At 38.7% G+C, this 11,689-nt stretch overlaps 1 protein-coding gene across 1 annotated transcript in view; it reads right to left on the bottom strand.

Annotated features, from left to right (window-relative positions):
* The window catches only part of KIAA0586 (KIAA0586 ortholog), a 4,394,667-nt gene extending 4,394,185 nt beyond the window's left edge, over positions 1-482 (bottom strand). The window contains exon 1 of the mRNA XM_044074450.1: positions 397-482. Coding sequence (XP_043930385.1) covers positions 397-454 — 58 coding nt within the window. The 5' untranslated portion in view covers positions 455-482. The remainder of the gene's footprint in view (positions 1-396) is intronic.
* Positions 483-11,689: the final 11,207 nt, after the last annotated feature.

Below are 11,689 nucleotides of genomic sequence, written 5' to 3'. Positions count from 1 at the left end.
AATACCATTGTTCATAACATGCTCTCATAGCTCAAGTTAATAAGGCAAACATTTGCTTTGCAACTCATTTTGGTCATGTTGTAGAACACATTCCAAATACATTTGATATGAATGCTATTACTATTTTACCAGTGTTAGACACTAGCCAGCCATTCCCAATAGGAAAACTTTATCACAGCAGCAGATATAAATCTAATGACATTCTAGTTCTGTGCCACCTTGATTTTCCACACAGCAAATCAAATAATTGTTGCTAAAATCAAATTTTAAGTTTAACTGCATGGGCCTAGGAGAAAAAAATTATATACAATTTATGGCAATGCTTTCCCACAGAAAATTCCTCTCTCATTTGGAAATTTCCACGAATAATGCTGAAGGGTATTATGATACCTATACCTTCTTTTATACTGCCATCTGCTGATTTTCTTTCAGTTTTTCCTTTCACTGCAAGCATTTCGGGTTTATTTGATGAAATCTGCAAGGAAAAATACATAATAGCTTTATGAAACCACTTGCTCCATTTATAATGCAAAAACAAAAAAAAAACTCTAATAATTACAAATCTATGTTTATTAATCACTGAATAGCAAAATAATAGCCCTTTCAGAGGAACACTTGCCATTTACACGGTAGGTCAAAATTTCAGGCATTCAGATAGTATAGGCAATGTACAGCTGTCTGTATCATTTTTTTTCATACCAGTTTACAAATGGTACTGGCTTTTCAGTAACAGAAACCAAAACCATTTGCTTGTATGCACTACAGCTGCAAGAGATCTCCAGACATCGCGCCTTGTCAACAAACGTATCAAAGATCCCAGCCTAAGAGAGAGTGAATTAGCAATCACCAGTTTGTTTTTAACCCACTTGCTAAAAGACATACTCTGGAATTTTTTTAATGCCTACACTAAGTGAACAGACAGCACAAGCATAACTCATACCTTCTTCCTCCTAATTTTAGTTTTCCTACTGAAATTCATGCAGCCTCAAATTTTGAGGGGAATTCATAAAGGTTACCACAAAATGTAGACTACATGTACACTTAGTGTAATTTTTTTTGAGTGACTGGAAAGCAAAAAAAATGTGGTAGGGATGTTCTTGAAACAGACTGTGTACACTTGGTGCAGGCGTTAATGAATCTGGCCCATACAGTTCCAAAAGTGCTCAGATTTGCATAATATAAAAATATGTTGTACAGCAATATACTTCTCCCAACATAATGCATTGCATAGTGACTCTATGGGAGCAATAATCAACAAAGTACAACATCCAGACTTACTGGACTACAAAGTAAGATGAATTATCATAAAAAAATCGAAGTAATAATTATACAAAAATGCAAGAAACGATGCATTCCTATATCTGATAATACTTCCATAATGAACTGACACCTAGATAAAGAGAAGGCTCTTTAAAAACTAAAATCTGAAACAGCCATCACTTAAGCTAATATTATTTTCTAAGACTAGCTGAGGTGGGGTCAACTTCACAGTCAGCGATTTACTAAACAGCATTTACCATTTGAAAAAAAAAAAAAGAAAGGGTTTGCCGTGGGTAATTCACTCGTATTCAAGTGGCTTTAAAAATCAATAGCACATTTCTCAATAATGACTCCATAAGAACAGCCATTTGCACTGGCATCAACGCCTCAGGGAATAACCACAGAATTGTAATTATTTTTACTGCCACTATAGAAGTCACCACTAAATATCAGTTTTTAATAAACAGGGAAACTTTTAACAAACAAAATACAGCTAAGTAGGGTATTCCACATGAGCACAGATCCTTATGATAGGCTCCCGCAGCAGCAAACTCAATAAAGACTAGCACCTGCTCACAGAAAGATTAACTTGGCTACTTTTTCTTTAAATCATTTGGGTCAGACTACCTAACACTGTTTTCAGAAGCTTTGGTTGGTATAGAGAAAAGTTATGTACTACCCATTAAAGATATATGTAGTTTGACAGTTCTATTCTCATTTTCTTTAGGACTAAGGCTAGCAAGACTCAGGCAGCCCAGCATTTTACCTCTGCCCCCTTACTCATGATGATGTGTGAATTAAGTCTCCCATTTCCAGATCTCTGCAGGGCATTACAGCTATCTACACAACTGTAAGAAAATAAACACAACTTAGATAAAATTCCCATCTGAAAACCTCCAGGCAGGTCAAGACCAAAGCTGCGAGAAGAGCAGCCATTATAGGCAATGAAAAACAAAGTTGCCAATTCACAATTATCATTACTATAACTACATAAATTTTGTATTTGATTTTGGGAATTCCACCTTCATTGCCTCAAGAAAGGAGTCCCAAGGTCACAAGACAGTCTAGATTACAGCACCACCAAAGAAAATCTGGATATAGAGATTACATCCATTTTATAATGTCTTGCAAAAGTATTCAACTATACCATCGTAGCCACAGTACAAATACCATGTAATGATGCTTGCACAGTGACCACAGGCCTAGTAAATTTGGCCTTGGGCTCAGATAATAGAGATTTATGTTGCTGATAACAGTGCAGAATGCAATATAATAACGATTTAGACTAATATCTGAAACATTACTACTCAACTTCTTTGAGACTGGAGCAAAAAAATGGGAAGCCTTACTGAAAGACTTTGTTCTGTCTAGGTATAACACAAGGTGTCTATGGACACTCACATAATGCAAAGTACAGCTGTGTAAGTAAACTTACTATTAGCAGTAGATGTTCAAATGATTACTTCTGCAGTAAACTAAGCTATACAAGTTATATCCTGACAGGGATACAACAGATGGACAGCTTCAAAAACTGAACAAAAAAAAAATGAGTGAAACATAGGACTGCGTGCCAAGCCCTTCAGAGCTTTCATGCAAACTGAGAGAGGGAAGCCGAGCACTGAGAGGACATTGCCAGGAAAAATATAATGAGGTGTCCCCATCCTGGCATAAAACAAAAAACACAACAAAAACAAGGGGGATGGAGAGAGACAGCAGCTATAAGTGTGTGTCCAAAGTACCAAGTTACTGCTTCTGGAACACTTTTAGAATCCAACCCTTTCCAAAAAGCCATAGATGAAGCCAAAGCCCTGATGGAGTCTGCATTGATCCTGCCTGAAATAGTTTTGTTGTGGCGGGAAAAACAAAAGGTAATTGCTTGAGGCAACCACTTGGAAAGTCTTGTTTTGTGGTAGGTTGTCCCTTCTTATCTTCGCAAGAAATTAACAACTGATCAGAAGTTCTGAGAGATTTTATTATGTCATTTAGTACCAAGAGTTTTATGTGGACATCTAAGGTACGAAGTATCCTTTTTTCAATTTTGGAATCACAAAAGAACACAGGGAGATGGACAATTTGGCTTAACGTATACTTGGACGTCGCTTCAGCCATGAAAGGATTAGCTCTCAATGAAACCCTATTAGCTCTCAATGAAACCCTATCTCTGAGGAAAATTAGGTAAGGTTGACCCACTATAAAAGCTTGCAACTCAGATACCCTTCTTGCAGAGGTTAGAGCAATCAGCAAAACTGTTTTCCATGTTAAAAACTTCAAGTCAGCTAGATTAGCTGGTTCAAATGAGCAAATGTTAGCTTTTCTAACACAAAATTAAGATCCCAAGGAGAACCAACCAGTTTTCTTGGAGGTCTCTTATGTAATGCCCCTATCAAAAACATATTTTGACATGAGAATGCATTTAGAGAGGGTGTTCCACTTTGGGTATACACTCTGAAATGACCAACAAATACATTTTGATAGAGGAGTAAAACAGGCCATAGGAAAGAAGTTCACACAAATATTGAAAACCAGAGAAATAGTAACCCTGAATGGGGGCTGGTTACTTTTTGGTACCAGCTAGAAAACCTTTTCCATTTGCTTATATACGATTTTCTAGTGGCAGGCTTTCTTGCCTCCATTAGTACATTTTGCACATCTTCAAGAAAACAGGTGTCTAAACGGTATTAAGACCCTATCATTCAGGCAATCAGTTTAAGTTGTTCCGGGTCGGGATGTAACAAACACCCCTGTTTTTGTGTGAATAGATCGAATCTGTGAGGAAGTTTGTGATAACTGCCCCTGGCTACCTGCAAAAGAAGGGAGAACCACTGTTGCTTGGGCCAGAAGAGTCACCACATTGATCTTGGGGGATTCCTTCTGAATCCTCAGATGTACCCTGGATATCAGAGGAAAGGGTGGAAAAATGTACAAGATCATTCCTGTCCAAGGAAAGGAAAAGAAAAGCATCTGTATCCCAGGCCTTCTTGCATAGAGTCCTGGAGCAGAAATTTGTCAGCCTCTTCTCTGAACAAAGGTCGACTTGAGGAACTTCTCACAAATGGATCAATCTTAGAAGTTTCTATTCAAGAGGGTCTGCCTTTGTCCTGCTCAGACTGTCTGCCGCACAATTTGATCTGATGGAATGTAGGATGCCTGCAGAGTGATTGCGCTGCAAAGCTATATCCCATGCTAACATGGCTAGTCTGTATATGGAGAAAGATCTGGTCCCCCTTTGCTTATGTACCACATCACTGTGGTATTGTCTGTAACTACTTGAAGAGGTCCAGGGGACCAAAGATAATTCAAAGAGTTGAAAGCCTTGATGAGAGCAAGCATCTCTTTTATGTTTATGTGCTTTGGTCTGTTTATTGGGTCCCAGATACCTTACACTTTTATCCCCTTTGATACTGCTCCCCAAGCAAAATTTGAAGCATCTTTGGTGACTGACTACTTTAGAGCAGGATGGGATAAGGGGAGACCTGGATTCAGAGATATTTAATGTCACCATCAAGTGAGTTCTCTTCTCAAAAATTCCAGAACTGGAATTTGAGAAGATAAGTGTTGGTGTTGGGACCAAAGGGTCTTCAGATACCACTGCATCTTTCTCATGTAGAGTCATGAAGAGGTACCATGAGACTCATTGATGCCATGAGAGCCATAATCATGAGGTATTCCCTTGCAGTGACAGAAGTTTGAGTGGAAAACCCCTGGAATAGATCTAAATATAGATCTATTTTTCCCTGTGGAAGAAAATCTCTTTGCATTGAGGTGTCTAGCAGATAACCCAGGAACAAAATCCTGTCTGATGGAGTCAAAGACTTAACTATATCATGGAATCCGACCCGTGTAGAAGGTCTCTCACCCAAGTTAGAAATTCTAAATTCCTGACACTCTCAAAAGTTAAGCAAGTCATCTGAATATGGAAAAATGTCAATATGCTGTAATCTGTAATGGGCCATGACATGATCTAGACACTTTATGAATGTTCTTGGAGCAGTGGACAGCCCAGAAGGTAAGGTAGAGAACTGATCATTTTTTGTACATCTGGATCACATTAATAAACATTTAAAATCTGGGTGAACAGAAATATGACAGTAAGCAGCTTTTATATCTAATGTTACTAAAACACTCAGCTGAGGAACAAGGGGTAACAGGTTATGAAGAGAAAGCATTTTCAACCTGGGCACTATTACATACAGTTTACTATCAGATTTGCAATTGTTACAATTTTGAATCCTCCAATAATGTGACCAGAAGGTTGCAGGATGAGAATGCAGAGGACCACAAGAACAAACAACCCAGGCTTTCCCCCCTTCTGGACCCATGTTAACATTCGTTCCTGTGTCCATGCAAGCCTGGAGAGTCGTTATTCAACACTGTTCACTCTTGTGATCCTCAGCATTCTTGGCTTGCTACTTTCTGGTTACATTATTTTAGGATTTGAAATTGTAAAGATTACTAATCTGATAATAAACCTTACATATTGGTTTAGGAAAGAAAGATCAAGAACTGATCTCCAGGCATTTTCTTTCTTTTACAGAAACAACATTCTTGAATAAAATCCTTTTCCCAACTGCCTTATTTAACTAGCCTTCCTTCTGGAGGGGGTCCTACTTTCTTTTTTGATATATCCCCGATATTACCTTTTAAATGACTGCTTACCAGTATTCTGCTGAGACTGTTTATTTCGTTTCTTGCCAAAACTGAATGGACAAAGAATCCCTTGGAAGATTTGGGAAATGATAGCTGAAAATCTGAGAGATTTCCTGAATCAGCTTACCTCTCTCATCACTGGTTTAGGAAAGATGACCTCTGTAGCAGACAGTCCAAACTCTAACTCTCTATCCAAGGGAGAATTTAAAATCTCATTTTTTTATGTCTGTGAGGTTCTGAGAATGCAACCAGGCAAACCTCCTTAATTTAGTACCAGTGTCATCAGCCCTGGATGCAGTATCTACAGAGTCACAAACACTTGAAACAATGAATATTGACCCGAGAAATGGAACAAATTAAACCACACAAAGCAGATTTTTTTTTTCACAAGAAGAACTGCAGAGAAAACATTCCTAATATTCTCACCATTAATCAGAATAAATTTTATCTTATGAGCCTGACAATTTAAAATACTAAAAATTAAAGTGGCAGAAGCATATATTTTCCCCGCAAACTTATCAATGGATTTATCATCCTTGTCTGAAGAAGGCAGCTTAGAATTAACAAAATGTTTGCAGTGGCTGGACTAAAATGAAGTTATAGCTATTGTGTCATTTCTGGGATTTTGGTATAAAAACTTAAAAGCTTTATACATTCTATTTGCTTTCTTATGTGCAGCACACTGGCTGTCAGAGATACCACAGGTTGTGACAAACATCCTCCAACACTGACAGTACGAGGAGAATGGGGGAAGGTTCTGTGAATATGTAACAATTCACAGTATTTTCAGAGGGACTGAAAAACCTCAGTGTTCTCTCACTACAAACACTGGCCATTTTGGAAATAGTCTCAGAGAAAGAGAATGCCTCACAGGGAGATGACGATACCATGCTTCTTCTAAGTCTGAGTCAGAAATCAGAGGAGAAAAAACTGCACCTGTATTACATTACACTACAGGTTCAGAATCATGAATCTCTTCAAGAAAAGAAAAATCCCCCTTTTTTTACCAGAAACTATCTTTTTAAGAAGGGTAGTTTAGCCTGTACAAGACAGTGTGCCAGTCCTAATAAACTACTCCTGTCAAGAAGAACTGGTGTAGGAGAAGATACAAGTTTAGTTTTCTATTTATTTTTGACAGGAATGTTGGGGCAAATAGGTTTATTAATGGCAAAAACAGCTTCCCCAGGAATGGGCACAACATTCTACCTAAGCAGGGGCACCTTCCTTGCCCCTATTCCCAAAACTGGCAAAAGTATTTTTCCCTTGTCCACTGAAGGAATCCCAACAGCCACAGAGTATGTGACAGAGTATGTGACTAGCCCCTGCATGGATAACACCACAGAGATAAGGAGAAAAAGATAAGTGGTCTGAGGGAATAATCTTTGGTCACTGCTGAGTCACTATCTGCAGGCAAACTGCTAGCCTGCTGTGATGGCAAAAGCCATTTATTTAACTTTTGCTTATTGTGGCTGAAAGAGGAACCGGTAGTTTATTCTAGAGTCGCACCAAAATTTGTCATCGTTTCCCAAGGAAGCTAAGCAGCATATGCCTGTAAAAAATAACCTAAAAAGTATGTTTCCCAGTCAAAACACAATAAAAAGGATGTTAATACATTTTGACATCCAAAAAGTAAATTAAGCACAGTTTCTTCACATAAAAACTAAATGTTAAATTGGTTTTGACAAATTTTAGACTGACAAGAACAAAGTGCTCTCCTGTTTAAAATTACATTAAAGTCAAATGACAATCACAGGCACATTTTCCTCACTTAAAAATCTTTCCTTAACAAGAAAGTAGGTTTAAACAATAAAATATTAAATGCAGAAAGATTTTCCTCAAAAGGGACTTATCTGGAGCAGCATAAGCCTGCATTCAATCCTCAAAAGCCCACAGAGGAGCACTTTCCTCAGTGGCAAGAAATCTCTAGAGGACTTAAGATCCTAACCTGTCTTTTACTCAGCTCAGCTCAAGCTGTCTAATGGTTTCAGCATGTGGTAACTGACAGGCTATAAACCCATACAGTTTATGCAACTGCAGCACTGATCAATACAATGAACATTAATTGTTCTCCTTTGTTTGCATGGTTAGGAAAATGTTGTTGTTGTTGTGTCTTTCGGCTTTTCCCGGTTATGGTTTGCCACAGCGGAACTCCGGTCCGCTAATGAATGGCAGTAGATTTTTACGTGCTGAGTTGCCGGCCCTGACGCACAACCTTCAACGAAGGTACGCCCATTCATGCATGTCTCCACACAGAAAGGGAAAAACTTAAAAAAAAAAAAAAAAAAATTAACAGATTAGTTGAAATTACTTTCTTTTGATGCTTCAGTCAAGGAGGAGGGAGACACTTGCTCTCATGCAAACCCTGTCAGTGTGAACACTAAAGTAAGAGGATTAACAAATAAGGCCTGCACTCCTGAAAATCCTGAAGTAATGGCTACAAGAAAAAGCGCCTTTCAAGACAAATTTAGGCCTTGACATGCCAAGAGGTTCAAATGATGGCATTGTCAAACTTTCTACCATGAAAGAGATCTGAAGGAGGAATTGGATCCTTGATGGGAAGAAGGAAGGAAAACACTATTCAGGAATATTTTACAAACTTTCATAGAGGCCAAGGACAGGGAATTAATGATTTTTGTAAAAATTAGATATGATTGCTAGGTAAACTTCAAATGGAAAACAGCCATGACTAGAACTTGTTCAGGCCACTTGCGTCAACAATGATTACAAGGTCCTCCATTTTCTTGGGTACCAAAAAGAACCTTGAGTAAAAGCCAAGCCATTGCTAATCTGGTGGGACCTCCTGGACTCCTCTTTTTTTTTTAATGAGGCTTAATGACTCTTCCCTTGTTGTGAGCTTCTAATGAGGTGAGACCATCTGGCAGGAGGAAACGACTGTGGACTGGGAAAGAATAGAAAAGGAACTGTGTAGCCCCTGGATACTAGGGTCCTCACCCACTTATACTGTGTGATGGACAGCCATATTGACAAGTGAAGGGACAGGCAAGCCCCAAATGCCTCCACAGTGGGAAAGTAAATCAAACTCTCAAGAATCTTAATGTGAATTCTTGGCAGGAACCATGGCATCCTTGGTTACTTCCCAGATCCTGACCACCTTTGGGTTGTTGGCCAGTCTGGAATTTATCAAACCTTTGCTCCCGGAACCTCTACTATTATACTGCTACTGAATATGCTGGAGCCATAAATGGTGGAAGTTCTACTGCATCCATGAGAACATGCATTGGTGAACCTCAGACTTAATGCTGACAGCACTAAGAGTCCTGCCTTCCTGCTGTTGCTTCTGCAGTTTGGCTTTTACAGCCTAAGATACATCAAATGGGAATTTCATAAAGTTGGTCTTCATGTCCTCGGCATTGTGAGGTAAAGCCAGACACGACATCTTATTCAAAGTCCATTGCCTTTCACCCCCAACAATCTATCTGTGATGTTTTGTGCTAGGAGCACGGTAAGTTTGGAAATGGAGGACAGAGATGATATCCGAAACTTCAGTTTAATTTTAAGTTCTCTAAATGGCCACCGATACAGAGTTAGGAAGTTTCCTGAACTACGTTATAGCTTTCAAAGAGAAAGACGAGGAAGCATAAACTATCTTCCATACCCCCTCTAATGCATGAGATTCTTAATGTGATGGATGAACGAGTGGGCAGTAAGGAAAGGGAGCCTTCTTTAAAGCAGATGCTGCAATAACAGAGTATATATTGGAAGTATGCATTAAATATATCTAGTCCTTAACTGGAAGGTAGATGATGTCTGGCCTCTTCAGGATAGGTGCCAAACATCCACTGTCTTTCATGACATCTGAGTCACCAGCAGAGACATCTCAGAAGAGTGGCCACCAAAGATGAAAACTTGGGAGACTGGACGTCTGCCTCCAAGATGAACGTAGGTGAGGAAAGGCTACTCTTTGGTCCATACTGCATTAACTATGAACATCTTTAAAGCCTCCTTGAACATGGGATCCTTAGGTATGGGATGGGAGGAAACAGCATCCTAGTCTTAATTTTCACCAGAGGTGAAGGAGTCTTGGTAGACCTAAAGTGAGAACACACAAAACGCAATCTATATATTTAAGCTGTTTAAATTTTTATGTAGCTTAACATCAGTTCTGCATGACTGTTGATATCACAATTACAAGCAGTCTTTTCACAAAGTGGTTGTACAATTTGTAGAGAAGAAATAGCAATGCTGTAAAGTCTGAACAGCATTGCTGCTGCTTCAATACCTACTGCTTATCAGTTTTCCCAGGTTTATCATATGGACTAAAATGCAGTCCTTTAGTTTTTTTTTTTTTTTTTTTTTTTTTTTAACCCATTAATGAGTGAACTTTACAATTATGTCCTTTGCCTTTACTATTCTTAGATAAGACATCAGATTTTATTAGAATGGCTTCATATTGACTAATTTAACACAAAAGAACAACACAACTAGATTGTACAGTTTAATTTTCAAATTTTATCTTTGAAGTTTATTTATACTTTAGTCTACACGTACTGTGCATGGCATATTTATTTGTATTTTATTTTTTATTTACTTGATTCATGCGTACCCTGGGCATGTCTGATTCACTATTTGTAATTCATTCTGCTGTACTATACTGCTTTTATCATTTACTCATGTCACGGAAAGTGTTACGGTATTAAGCACTATAATCAACAACAAAAGTAGAGCTATGGTATTAATTATTGACATTTATTTTCAGTAAGAAGTTGAGTGAACCTCTTATCTTCATGAAGTATCAGGTTTCTTATATGAATAAAAAATAATGGTGGGGTAAAGCTTGCTCAAATAGGTCTAAACTTGCTGTGCACAGTGGAGAATGACAAAATAATCGGGTTTGGCTACAAATACCGATTAAATATATAGGTAGAATTTTATGAAGAAACAAAAAATAGCAGGACTGCAAATATGGAGCACAATGATAACAATAGTAACATATGCAATGTTTACCAAGATGCTCAATAAAGATTTAGAAAACGTGGATGAGCGGACAGCCGTCATAAGGTCATTAATGTGACTAGATTCTACAAATAAGCGTACCATATGACATGCATTTCCTTGGTGTGAACTCACGATCATTTAAATTTGTCTACCTCAATATATTATATCTCCTTTTTTTTTCTTTTTTAGGTACGAGAGGCGGGGCCACTCAGCTGTGGGTCGGACTTGCTTTTATCCCAATCAAAGTCTTTTTTTTTGAGCAATTTTCCCTCCTGTGCATCATAGTATGACTTTCCTACCCAGTGTCCCACATCCGTGCTGGGTCTGCCAGTTGGAGCTGATCATGGAACCCACAGGCATCAAGGACATCTTGGCCACCACCAGTGTGAGAGGGGGGGGTTATTTTAGGCCTAGCCCATTACTCTCACTTCACATTGCAGCCTTTCTGGTTGCATTCAAGGGATAGGAGTGCAATGGGGGCATATGGAGTACCACCCCACTTCTGCAGCAGCTTAACCAGTCACACCACCCTTCCCTTCCTTGTTCAATGTCCCCCAACACTACATCCCTATTCTCCACCAGGGGTCACGGGCAAGGCACACTCACATAACCATCCATCACTCCTCTGTCAGTCTCCCAGACTAATCCAACCCAGATTGACTGGGCTAAGTCAGGGCTTTATCCCTTAAAGCCACCAGATTGGCATATCCTCCTTTCTTATAATTACAAAATATACTATTTATTCTATGAGGTATCAACCCCTACCATACTCTGTTTATCGGTTTTAATTAACTCTCCGCTAAGCATGTTATGTTTTTTTTTTTTT

This window comes from Protopterus annectens, chromosome 6.part0 (assembly GCF_019279795.1).
Source record: "Protopterus annectens isolate FY-2018-M chromosome 6.part0, PAN1.0, whole genome shotgun sequence".
NCBI lineage: Eukaryota > Metazoa > Chordata > Ceratodontiformes > Protopteridae > Protopterus > Protopterus annectens.
The sequence above is the reverse complement of the archived record's forward strand: the minus strand, read 5'-3'. Positions and strand labels throughout refer to the sequence as shown.